The 13,386-nt window shown below is 40.4% G+C and overlaps 1 protein-coding gene across 1 annotated transcript; it reads left to right on the forward strand.

Moving 5' to 3' along the window:
• The first annotated feature begins 2,565 nt into the window (after positions 1-2,565).
• On the forward strand, positions 2,566-9,172 carry Nexmif (neurite extension and migration factor). Its single transcript, XM_008850469.2, has 3 exons — positions 2,566-2,698; positions 3,325-7,702; positions 8,287-9,172. Exons 1-3 carry the CDS (start codon positions 2,620-2,622, stop codon positions 8,378-8,380), a joined length of 4,551 nt encoding a protein of 1,516 aa, XP_008848691.1. The 5' UTR covers positions 2,566-2,619; the 3' UTR covers positions 8,381-9,172.
• The last annotated feature ends 4,214 nt before the right edge of the window (positions 9,173-13,386 follow it).

Here is a 13,386-nt window from a genome sequence, read left to right on the forward strand (position 1 = left end):
CTCTTGGGTATAGTCATTCCTTTCTTCAGCTCTTTGTATTGCTTCCAGAACTCTCTGAAGGGCTGGTGTTTGGACATGAATTCCTTCAGTTTATTTGTGTCATGGAAAATTTTTCTTTCTCCTTTGACTATGATAGACATTTTGGCTGGGTATAGTAATCTGGGTTGGCATCTGTGGTCATTTAAAACTGGAAATACTTTGGTCCATGTTCTTCTGTCTTTCATAGTTTGCACTGTAATGTCAGCTGTAATCCTAATGGGTTTTCCTTTATATGTGGCTTGTTGTTTCTCTTTTGCAGCTTTCAGTATTGTCTCTTTGTTCTGTACACTTAGTGTTTTACTATGATGTGCTGTGGAGAGTTTCTTTTCTGGTCCTATCTGTTTGGTGTTCTATATGCTTCTTGTATTTGTATGGACATGTCTTTCTTCAATTTGGGGAAATTTTCTTCTATGATTCTGTTGAGGATCTTGTCCATGCCATTATCTTAGGATTCTTCTCCTTCCTGTATTTCTATAATTCGTAAATTTGGTCTTTTTATGGTGTCACACAACTCCTGCATATTCTATTCTTTTGCTTTCTTAAATTTTTCATAATCTTTGCTTGAATGTTCTAGTTCGTCCACTTTATCTTCCAGTCTTGATATTCTGTTTTCCATTTCATACATCCTGTTGGTGAGGCTTTCACCTGTAGTTTCTAATTGCTTTACTGAGTGTTTCACTTCCTTCTTCATTTTAGCCTGTGTAGGCTTCAATATTTCTACCTCTTTTCTGAATTCATTCAGAAGTTTATCCCTATCTTCCTTCAGTTCTCAATTTCTTTGTGTGTTCTTTAAATTCACTGAATTCTTTTATCATGTTTGTAACTGTTCTTTTGAGGTCCATGTCCTGCATTATCTTTAGGGGTTCTCATTGTACTCCTCTAGAGGGCTATTGGTATTTGGTGGGGATATGTTATTTTGGTTTTTCATGTTATTATTTTTTCTCTGTGATTTTGACATGTGAATTTCTTTTGTAGTTTCTGATTCTTGTGTGAGACTCAAGCCTTCAATTTTAGGTCTGCTTCTTTTTGTAAACTGTGCCTTTGTGGTTTACTTTTGGGGCATGAAAAGCTGGTTTGTCTAAGCTTCCCGTTCTCTCTTTTGATTTTATATTGGAGTGGCCAGATTGGTTTTTTTCTTCAGGTGTTCCAACAGAGGCTCAAGTCAGGTGAGGATCAGATGCTCTCAGGCTTTCTCCTAAGGTCTGGATCCTTCCAGGAAAGATTTTGGCCTCAGGAATTTGGGGGTTGGACTGGCCTTGGAGCAGGGTCCAGAAAAGGTGCGTGTCTCGGGCAGCTGGTGGCCATGTCACCCAGAGATGCAAAGGGGGATGGGGCCAGGAAGAGGCTCCAAGTTCTCCTGGGGACTGCACTGAGGAACTGGGTTGGTCTGGGTGCAAAGGATCAGGAAGCCAAAAGGTCAGCCCCGAGTCCAGGAAAGAGGCTGGAGTGTTGTGCAGCCCAGGGTAGCAGAGGGAGGTGAGGGTGGGGCCAGACCCAGAGGGCTCCCTGGGACCTGGAGAAGGAACTGGGTCCATCTGAATGCAAAGGATCAGGAAGCAGTGGTGTTCCTGGGCGGAGAGGTCAGCCCAGGTGTCCAGGAAAGAGGCTGGTGGGCTATGCAGCCCAGGGAAGCAGAGGGAGGTAAGGGTGGGGCCAGGCCCAGAGGGCTCCTGGGGACCACTAGAAGGAACTGGATTGGTCTGGATGCAAAGGATCAGGAAGCAGTGGTGGTTCCCCTGGTGTCTGGGGCCCCAAGACAAGGAATGGGACAGGACCCAGGCTAGGAGGAGAGACGGGCAGGGCAGATGGGAGAGTGAATGAGGGTGAGGGAATCAAGGCACAGAGGGCAAGATATCGACTTACCCAGAAGAGAGGCTGGTGGGTGGTGCAGGCCCAAGGAAGCAGACCTAGTTACACTCTTAAAATCATGCTACTAATAGTGAATGCCATCTCCCTTACATCTGAGTGCATTTAGAGGAATACTTGTCAAAATTCTACTGCAGTCGTACAAGTCAAATAAGCAAGGAATCTTCTATTTCTTTCAGCTTTAGCAATCAGATTTATGTGACAGAGAAAGGCAGTGTGATATATATGGGCACATATGTATGAATCAGCTACTTTTTGAAGATCATCTCAAGTAGAAACAAAGCAAGCAGAACTAATCTCCATATGCACACACACCTTATTTCAAGTTAGCCTAGACTTTACTTTGCATCCTTCCTAACTGGACATCTGTGATTACATTAAATTTCTTACTATCTGGAGGAAGATGTATGTTTACCTGCTTCCTTGGGTTTCAGTTTTGAATAGTATGGTGATCAATAGGGAATATAAAGAACTACAGTGTATGAATGAAGTGAGTTTTTAAAATTAACTTATATGGTGTAAACTGTGAAGCAGAAACAGTAGAAGTGATGAAGCCAGCCTGAAAAATAGATCCCAATGAGCCTTTCAAAACTTGGTAGCTGAAATAACATGTAAAATATAAAATAAGAAAACTGAGTGACTGACATTATATATTTTAAATGTGCAGGTTGGACAGCATTTGAAGTTGGAATGAAACAATAAGAGGTCACATTCATGGATAACCAACAAGATAAGGCTGTTGCTGCCTCAGCCGATGGAGAAAACGACCTGATTAATGGGGTCAAAGAAAATGGTAAGATAATTTAATTATAGTATATAATATCTTTCCTGGTAGTCTTTTCTTATTAATGTGGATTTTCATTATATGCAAAGTTGAGACAGGTTGAATTCAGGATGTCTTTAAGATTGATCTAAATTATAAACTTTATTCTACCAAATCTTTCACTGGGCTAGAAGGGTCTCTGGCAGTCCTCAAAATAACCCCTTTGCTCTGCCAAACCACCTGTTAAATGAAGTTCCTCAAAATTACTAGTGAATTATAAATATATTCTGATATGAAACTTAGAACTCTTAGATCTAAGAAGAACTTTTTATTTTTTGGTCTTTTTGAGACACGGTCTCCCTTTAGCCCCAGCTGTCATGGAACTATGTAGACCAGGCTGGCTTTGAACTCACAGAGATCCGCCTGCCTCTGCCTCCCAAGTGCTGGGATTGAAGGCGTGCACCAAGAAAAACTTTTATCAGGAACTTCTCTAACATACGTTTTCAAGAGTAGGCATGCTATTTGCAAAGCTAGAGAAACAGAGGCTTAATTTATATAAGATCCGAGTACCAGAAATTGATGAAGGGAAAGAGACTTAATCAGTCTGGTCTAAGATCCTTAACTTTATTTTTGTCATTTCTTTCCTTTTTCTATAGACTCAGAGGACCAGGATGTGGCAATGAAGTCATTTGCAGCTCTAGAAGCTGCTGCACCAATCCAGCCTATACCAGTGGTACAAAAAGAGTCCCTGATGTTTCCTAGGGGTCTTCTGCCTCTGCCCTCTAAGAAGCCCTGTATGCAGAGCCCTCCATCTCCTTTGGGCCTGATTGAAGCACCTGAGCATGCTGCTAATAGTGCTTCTGTGAATGCCATCTCCCTCACATCTGGAGTTGCAAAAGGCCTAAACACATGGTCACTGCCCAATGAGTGTGAGAAAGCTCCATTTGCCATAATGGAGCCTGCAGGCATGTCGGCACTGAATGGGGACTGCCTCATGCAGCCAAGCAGGACTTGCTTGGGCTGCTTCATGGAATCCAAGGAGGCGGTAGATCCTGAACCAGGGATCAGTCTGAAAGTCAGCGATTTAAATAGGGATTATGAAACATGTGCAGTCTCTGATATAGGGATTCAGTGCATTAATGCTGGAGAAAACATGAAGTATGGAGAGCAGCTGCTTTCAGATCAGCTGTTAGGCTTCCCCCTGCATAAATCAAGAGCAGGAGATAGACGAGAAACTGAGAAACCTGACATTGACTTGGAAGATCCAGCTCAGAAAAGCTATTATGAAGCATTGCTGTTAGATAAGTGCAATACAGAAGAAGCTTTGCTTGCAAATTCCAATCAGGATTGGGGTTACTTTGAGACTTTCATTAGTGAGAGTAAGATTGAACTGCTTGACCTCTGTTCCAAGAATGAACTATCTGTTAACCTTTTCTCTGAAGAAGATGTAGATAACTATATGTTTGATGATGATGAGTCAACACTGGGAAGTGATGTCTGCTCCCTCAAAATTCGATATGAGTCCTTCCAGGACAATGTTCGAGACAAAACCACACTTCTGATGCAGGAAGATGCCCAATTCAATTTTTTCCCCAGCGTCTTTACTACTTGCCCTAAGCGAGAATCCAAAACTGGAGTCCTCAAGCAGAGTGGTGATCTTTCCCAATTCAAGGTCCCTGATGTGAGCATCATCTGGGGAGAAGAAGATAAAAATTTGGAGAAGAAGAAAGGCAAAGAAGAAGGGCATGAAGACAAAGGTATTGAGAAAAGTGAAAAAGATAATGGAGAAAAACCTACATTAAACAAACCATGCAGTGGGCTTGAGGCAGGGCAGTTTAAGAATCTAAACCAAGGCCATCTTTCCAGTTCCTTGGAGACATCAGGGAATTTCAATGATGACAGTTCCTTCATTGAGGTTTCATATGATGCCATGGGGGAGATCAAGGACTGTAGTCGCTATATGGCTCGGGACACTAATTCTGGCAGCTCATCTTCCCAGCAGAACTATGGGCTGCGAGCCAAGAGAAAAGTCAGATACAGTGAAGACTATCTATATGATGTTGACTCACTAGAGGGTGAGAAAATAAATGAGAGGAAGGAATGGCCACCAGGTGGTTCCAAAGAAGAAGATGACGATGAATGGTGTCCCAAAAAGAGAAGAAAAGTAACCCGTAAGGAGCCCCCTGTTATTATCAAATATATCATCATCAATCGTTTTAAAGGTGAGAAGAACATGCTGGTGAAGCTAAGTAAAGTAGATGCCAGTGAGACAACAGTAAATCTGAGTGAGAATCAGCTCAGTAAGTATGCCAAACTGTCACCTTTGAAGGGCTTCTGGCAGAAGAAGAAAAGGCAGAGAAACAGCAATGCAGACTCCATCAAAACACCCTTATGCCAAAAGCAAAGCTTTGAACCAGGTAGCTTTGAGGTGTCATTCTTGCCACCTGCTCGGAAACGAAAATCTAAGCTTGGCAACAGACACAGGATTCAAAGAATCCAATCAATGGAAACTTCAGCAAGCAGTAAGCAGGTTTCATTCTGCAGTGATCAGAGACAAGCTAGTAATCGCAAAGAAGAAGGAGGCCTAAAAACTACACTGAAGTCAGCGCCTCTTGCTGCCCCCAGCTGTGCCAATGAATCACATTTGAAAAACATCACTGTCCCTGACTCATTGAAAGGCAAAGCTCAAGACACAGAGTTTAAAGGGCCAGAGAGGAAAGTGCTCAACAAAATTAAATTTAAAAGTGAAGCTAGGTTAAAATCAAAAAAGATAAAAGCTGGACAAGAAAACAAACCAGTTGTTCAAATGAGCCCTGTCTTGGAAGACCAATCCTCCAAAGCTAATCTAAAAAGTGAAGCCATTCCTGGAACCTCAAACAGTTCTCATCTCTCTGAATTTCACGAAACAAAGATTGCTAAGAATTCTACTTTCTTACCAAACACCTGCTCTTCTGAAATGCCTCTGTCATCCACTAATGTTGGCACTAATATACCAGTTATCCCTGGAGGATATCTGCAGACATTGTTAGATGCTTCTGACTTGTCAAACAGTACTAGTATCTCATACTTCACCAACCATTCTCCAGAGCAAAATGAAGTCAGCCTCACTCAAACAGAAAAATCATTTGTACCTCTCCGGTCTGCTCAGGACTGTGTGCTGTCCTCATCCTCTGACTCTGAGGTGCAACAATCATCTCATAACTTCAAGATGGAAGCAAGCAACTATGGAAATGTGTGGCCCAACAAGGATAATACATCTTGCCCTCAAGAATTCATGACTGAAATTTCAAGGGAGCTATCCCCCAGCCAATCTAGTGAATTTGAAGCCTCCCAAGTAGTCTCCATGGAAAATAACCTCACAGCTATAACATACAGTCCTGTCTGCCTCAATAGTGGTGGCAGCAGTTGCAACAAGGTTCTGTATGCCTCTGTGCAGGACTCCCAGCTCCCATCTGATGACTCTTATCAATTGTGTCACTTTAATAACGGAGACATCTGCTTTCCTTTCCAGCAGGCTCCAGTCAGTACAGATGATGATGGTCGGCTCTTTAGCTTTGATTCAATGACCCCACTTTCTGTCAGTTCAAGTAATTATTGTTCATTAAGCTTGAAATCCTGTGAAAAGGATGGCGATGATGATATCACTGATGACTTCCTGGCCCACTGCAGCCCCAAACTTGTGATCCAGCAGAGTATTGATGAGATAGCACCACTGAAGGAGTCCACTGACCTCCTTGATATCTCCAACTTTACTCCTGACAAATTCCGTCACTCTTCCCTCTCTGAGATTTCCCCACCTGACACCCCAAGTCTTTCCCCTCAGATTACCAGATGTGAGAGCATCAAAACAGTAGGAACAATGAAGGAGTTCCCAGAGAGTGCCCCAGGACCACTGGGCAGCATGGAGAAAATCAAGTGGGACTGTAATACCCTTCCGCAACAGGTCCAAGCTGATGATGGATTTACATTGAATAACCATCAGTTTCAGTTCCATATGTTCAATGATGAGGATTCTGTTGGCCTGCTCCAAAAAAACCCTTGCCTGTCAACGTTTAATGATTCAGCTGGTCAAATTGGTACCAACAACAAAGCATCAAAATCAAGAAAGAAAGCTTCACCTGGCAAAAGTGGGCCTATGAACCAAAGTTCTTCACAGAAAAACACCAGGAAAAAATCCCCAAAAGCCAACAACAAAGGGATTGAAAAACCACCCAGCAAAACCTCCCGCCAAGTCCCTAAGTCAACAAAGAAAGGGAAATATGTGGGCACCATGAATGGAGATAAAATGCAAATTGGCATTGGCCGTAGTGGGGGCCAGTCCAACAGCACATCCTCCAGTGGAAAGACACTGACTGAATGTATCCAGCATGGTGACCCTGTTGCCCCTATGAAGATGCCAAGTCAGAAGGGACTTTCTGGAGACTGGGCTTTGGGGAAGGAGAGCAGGCTAGGCTGGAACAACATGAATGTAGGCACTAACACCAACAACCTTCTGGATGATGACCAACGGGAATTTCAAGAGCCTTCTTATATCTTGTCCAACATTGCCTCTGGTATGGCAGATGTGCAGAGATTCATGATGGCCTCCATAGAGCCCCTTTGGGAACCCATAGAGCACCATGGGGACTCCAACACATTCTACTCCCCTGATTCCAACAGCTTAAAATTAAAAACCCTCAAAATACTGGCTGGGACACCACAGGAATCTAAGAAAAAGGCCAACAGTGGGTCTGCAGGAGCTACTAAGAATCACAGGTCAATCAAAGGTGTAAGCAAAAGCAATGGGAAAGCAGCAATGGGTGATCCTGGTCACACAGACACACCTGGTTATAATGACGACTCTCGATCTACTTTCTTTGATAAAAAGTATAGTAACATGAGCACTTTAGGCAATAATGGACCAACACACAAAAAGTTGTATCGTCATAAATCCAGCTCCAAGGCCCTGAGAGATGAGAAGTGTAAGGGAAAGCGCATGGAGCGAGAACAGGTCCATAAGGATGAGGCTGGGACAGCTTCATTTGAAAAACTGAGGTAATACTGCACCAAAATGGCTGAGATTCTGCACTCTTGGCTTTACTGCTACCTGCTGAGCCCACAGTCCCTCATTTTTTCCCTCTTGAAAGGAAAAGTTTGCATGAAAAACTCTGTCCCATTCCTTTCTTTTTCAAATTAATAAGAAAAGGAAAAAGTGCATGAAAATTCCTGTACCTTTAAGCCACCCAAAATATCGGGCAATTTTGTTCTGGGTTGGCTAGGGTTAAGCTCTAACAAAGGTGACATTTTTCTTCTATTCAGCATTAATCTTTACTTATTAAGAAAATAGAACAAAAATATGCTCTTGAACGATTTTGGGAATGGAAGGGCTTTTCAATAAGACAGATGTTGAACAACAGAATTAAAAAGTCATGTAGACAAAAAGCCAAGATCATTTAAAGAAAAAGAGCATTAGTTGTCAAGACACGACAATTAGGAGTGCTTTCTGGTACCCCTGCTATCTGTCTTTCTACATCATACAACATCTAGTATGGTGTTAACATATTTAGATCGTATGATCCCTTCGTGGGACATACATTAAAACTAACTAAGATGGCATAAATTCTTTGATTTTTCTGCAGGGATTCCAACTACAATCTCCTAAAAGCAGAAACAGCATTTTGGGTTTTACCTGTGTTTGAAGAAGAGACTCACATTTTCCAGAAAGACATTTGATGTTTGTGTTTTATTTCTTTCAAAATAAGCCTTGTGGTATGTATGTTGACATGTAAGTGCTTAAAGAAAAGAATTTTAAATTGTGGGAATAAGTCTTTGAACACAAACTTTAATCTGATGTTCTATGTGAAAGACTTTAAAAGTCATACAGTTGCACAAGTAGTTTATGCACTCTGCCCACACAGAAGAAATGGAAAACATTGTGCCAAACTACAAACAAGTGACTGTACTGTATATAGTTTTACTTCTATATCAACATTTGGTTGTGAGTATTTGGGGGAGCCTGTCCCTGTTAATTTACTAGAAACATTCCAGTGATTCTTGCTATTAATCACCCCCACTTTTGTGGATAGCACCTGTAGATCACAGTGGAAAACTATGTTGTGTTACACAATTTACCAAAACAAAGGATACTGTTTGAATTGTGCCAAATTTCCTTACCTCATCTCACAGATTCACCCCACAGTTTAAAGCTCATTAATGAACATTAAATATATATACACACATATATAATACATGTGTATATATACATACACACATACATACATACATACATACATACATACATTCTTTTAATGTTTTAAACTCAACTATCCTGTGTGAAAACATAAACAGTTAAACAAGGCACAACAAGGATTTGTTTGTTCCATCATCTAAGGATTAAAATGTTGGAAAAGTTTGCAGGTCACAACAGCTAAACCATCATGGACCTGAGTATATGCATTTACAGAACCTTGTACAAGAAAACAAAACACCTGCTTTGAAAGTTTGTTTTCTAAAGTAAAATCTGTAGCAGAAAATTATTTAAAGTGCAAAGATATATTGCTGATACTTTATATCTCAGTTTTATATATTTTATAATAGCCTGGGATAAATTATAAAATAGCTATAAATTGACACTAATGATAAATGAGATACATAGATTGCTTTTATTTAAGTACTTTCCTAAATGTTTTATTCCAGTTTTGTCAAAAGTGCACTCATAACATGGCTTTACTGTTCTTTAAATGTTTAATCTTGCAATGCCGATGTCATTTTTTTTTAAAAGGCATCTCAGATTGACTAAATTTTTTCCTATTAGTCAAATACATATAATATCAGGTAAGCTGAACAATATGTGGAAGAAACTAATTTAGGCCATCTGTACTTAGCCTGAGGATGATTACAATAAAATATAAATCTCAAATTTTAATAATCTTTTTAAATCACATTTTTAATTCAGCCTTCCTCTTCACTACTTTTTTAAAAAGTTTCACAGTTCCAGCATCCCTCACTCCTAGCCTTTTCTTCCCCTTTATTCACCACTTGACTTCTAACATTTGATCTCTTTTCCTTGCACAGTTGAAGACCTATGCGTCTGATGACTGATGCATTGTGGCACAGATGAGATAATGGATAGGAAAGCACTTTGTAGATCATAAAGTGCTATGCAGATATAGGGGATTAATATTATTAATGTTGTTGGTTGTTGTTGTTGTTACTATTCTTACTAATATTGTTGCTAACCTATTAACTTGTGAATATATAGGCTGGGGTGGGAGGGTGGAGGATAAGTGGGTGGGGAAAAGGGGACTTAACAAAAAAGGGAAGATATTTCAAAAGGAAAATTTTAAATAAAATATGAACAACCTACCTAGTTATTGACATCTAAATATATTCACAAACGGAGGCAACCTTTGAAAGTAGTCAGAGAGAAATGGAAGGAAGCTTATCACGTATATAAATATACATACTTCCCAGTCCATGATTCCTTACACCAGCTTTCTCTACTACTTATAGCTAGGTAGTAAAATGAACAAGCCCATGATCTTGATTGTGTGTGTTCTCGGCATCAATCTCTTTTGTCTCTGGGAATGAGTAGGTAAGGAGAAGTTTGTGAGGCTAGTTCGGGTGTATTCCTGGACTTTGACACTCTGTGTGCATTGAGCTCTGGAAAATTACTTAGTGGAAAGGCACCAGATGAAAACAAGTCTCCTGCCCTACAGCTGTCATCCAAAAGAGAAAATAATCAAACCAGAACACTTTCTTCTGTTCCTCAATACTCTGATAGCTAGCTGTTTGTACTAAATGCTATGGCTGCTTCTTAGGAACTGGTCTTTGTTTTGTTTCTGTTTTTGTTTGTTCTGTTTTGCAGTTGAATTTTGGCTTGGAATCACCAACTCAGCCTGTATTGTGATCCCCAAGACTCCAGACCTCAAAGTCACCTGCTGGCTTATAGGAATGGAGTACTTTCTATGTAACCAAAAAAGTGGAAATTAAAGAAGAAATAAAGAATATGTTCTATGAGTATAATGTGTTTCTATAAAAGTAAATGTGGGAGCAGTTGTTCGAGGTTTAAGCATCAGTTCAGCTTTGGAGAAAAAGTTGAGAATGGGATAGGATAGCCTGAAACTGTTGGAAAAATTTCCTTGTCAGAACTTACTATCACAAGTCCTTTGGAGTGGATACTCTTTTATTTGCTCCTATGGAGCCCACTAAGGGCCAATTCTAGGGCATGGTTTATATCTTTCTCCAAAGAGAATTGCCATTTTTAGCACCTTTTTATTGGCCTGCAGTGCATTATATATTTTTAACATATAAACTAGTGACTTGTAACCAGTTGTTTTGTACTCAAACATAACAAGAAAGTGAATTTGAGAAGTGGGCAATAGGCCAAGGCAGACATGTTTATTCTCATCAGTACACTGTGCTCAACATTATTGAGCACTTGGCATTCTGTCTGTCCCATTTCTGCTCTCAGAATTCTTTTTCTTCCTGTCACAAGATAGTAGGCCAAACTTACTGGAGATCTCTTATTCAACCAGCTGCCTTAGTGAAATGAGGACCAATGTGTGAAAACAGTGTTTTGCCCTATCAATGATTTCTTCAAGTCAGAAATCCGGGAATTTCCTTGGTCAAAAATTTGTGATTACTATGCCCTTCTAACCTCTCCTTTCTGAGAAGCTGCTTCTTATTAATATCTCTTTAATAGCTTCTCATTTAATCTTTACTTTCCTGAAAATGACATCTTTCCTTATTCTTCTTTCTTAATCTCAGTCATTGGTCTTAGAATTTTTCTTCCTTTATGATCTTGTATTCTATCTCCCAAACTGACAGTCTAAGAACTTCAGTTAGAAGATTTTCTTCTGGAAGTGTAGAAGGCTACCTTCCCATTCTTAATCGCACACACACACACACACACACACACACACACACACACACTCACAGGTGGGGGAAAGGAGAGAGAGGAGAGAGAGAGAGAGAGAGAGAGAGAGAGAGAGAGTCATATCACTGAGGAAAAGTTGGAAACTTCTTTCCCTTGAATCTATAAGAAGAGATCTGATGTCCTATTGTGTTTAGGTGCTATACTATGTGGAACAGGGTGCAGATACAGTGGCCCTAGCCAAGGGTCTTCAATACTTTGGGGGTAGTGTTGGGACTAGATTAACCAGCTTGAAACAATGAATGTCCTCTCTGCCTCTCCAGTGTCTCAGACACCAGCTGCTTCACATATGCTGCTTCCTCACAACTTTTCCTTCTTTATGCTGCTCTGTCAATTATGTGTTAAGGCCTTATCTGTTCCTAAATGTTTTCAAACGTCCTGCACTACTTTAATCATCATTTCTTTAGCCATCCCCCTGAAGTCCTTGGTGCTAGGTGGGCTTTTGTGACAAAACTTTTACCTTCCCTGACACTTTTTTCTGCTGGGAAGCATCTATGTGCGTTCAGGGAGGTGGGGGGATGACATGCAATGGAGGGTGTGTGTGTGTGTGTGTGTGTGTGTGTGTGTGTGTGTGTGTGTGTGTAAGAGAAGCATAAAGGATGCTTCAAATGCTGTAAGCAACTCTAACAAACATCCCATGTTATTTCATGTGAAGTCTTGCAGTTCTAGTGAATTTCCATTTTAATGGGTTTGGATTAACATTTACTGCTTAAAGGAGAAAAAAACACATCTAAGAACCTCTTAGCCAAGCTTGCTTTTGCCAAACTGAACTAGTGTGATGGAGATCCACCACATCTTCGGTTTACAGTTGCTCTCAGAACAGTTCCAAAAAAGGAATAGTTAGACCTCAGTTTCTACATTGAAGAGGCAAATGGAACACTAGCTAGGCCTAGCTGTTGCTAGAGCTAGAAATGTTTGTTTTCTCCTGTATGACTGAAAGTTGTCAAATTCAAAGAATTTCATTTCCATTTAGGGATTGTTTTAATGACTTCCCATCAATACAAAAATATCTCCTTTTATAAAATAAAACTAATTTGAGTTTTGTTTGCTTTTTAATTACAAAATCCAGTAAGCCAATAGTTATATTTAGAAGGTTTAGTACCAAAATCAAACATTTTAATAACAAATAGGGATCTTGTCAACATAATGTAGGCCAGGGATTTTAGAAAGGTTTCTCAAAGACCCAAGTGATGGAGAAAAAAAAAATGGATGGAATGCTTAACTTGGGAAACGTTATCAGCTTGAGGGTCCACAACCATTATGGGACTATTTTGATGACAGTACTCAGGCTACCCTTTAAGGCACATTTTTCATTCAGCATTAAACAGTAGCTCCGGTCAAGAAGCAGAGATCCCATTGCAGCCACATAATACTTGAAATGTACTCTTGGATTGGGAATCATAAAAGGTAAAGCATTAGGAAGGGACACTAAGAGAGAGGCTTAGTACAAAGTTTATGGAATGAAGGAGGCTTTTTATATCAGTATCTGGGTAAAGAAATACTAAAGACATTGAAGAAATGCTCATTCACATGAAGTGGAAAGGATGTCTGTCCATCCAGCAAGCTCAGGGATTTCTGAGTGTCAGAAGGGTATCCTATTCAGAAAGAATATAAAGATGACCAGGCATGGTGGCTCATGCCTAAAATTCTAGGCAGGAGACTTGGTGAGAGTTGTAGGCCAGCCTGGGCTATAGTGTGAGACCCTCTCTGGAAAATTTAAAAAAAGAAGGGAGGGAGGGAGGGAAGGAGGGAAGGAGGGAAGGAAGGAAGGAAAGAAAGAAAGAAAGAAAGAAAGAAAGAAAGA

Source organism: Nannospalax galili, unplaced genomic scaffold (assembly GCF_000622305.1).
Source record: "Nannospalax galili isolate Female #2095 unplaced genomic scaffold, S.galili_v1.0 scaffold365, whole genome shotgun sequence".
Lineage (NCBI taxonomy): Eukaryota > Metazoa > Chordata > Mammalia > Rodentia > Spalacidae > Nannospalax > Nannospalax galili.

Coding starts and splice junctions, on each gene's coding strand:
- Nexmif (XM_008850469.2), top strand. CDS start 2,620: ATGGATAACCAACAAGATAAGGCTGTTGCTGCCTCAGCCGATGGAGAA. Junction 2,699..3,324: donor TAATGGGGTCAAAGAAAATG/GTAAGATAATTT, acceptor CTTTTTCTATAG/ACTCAGAGGACCAGGATGTG. Junction 7,703..8,286: donor GCTTCATTTGAAAAACTGAG/GTAATACTGCAC, acceptor ATTTTTCTGCAG/GGATTCCAACTACAATCTCC.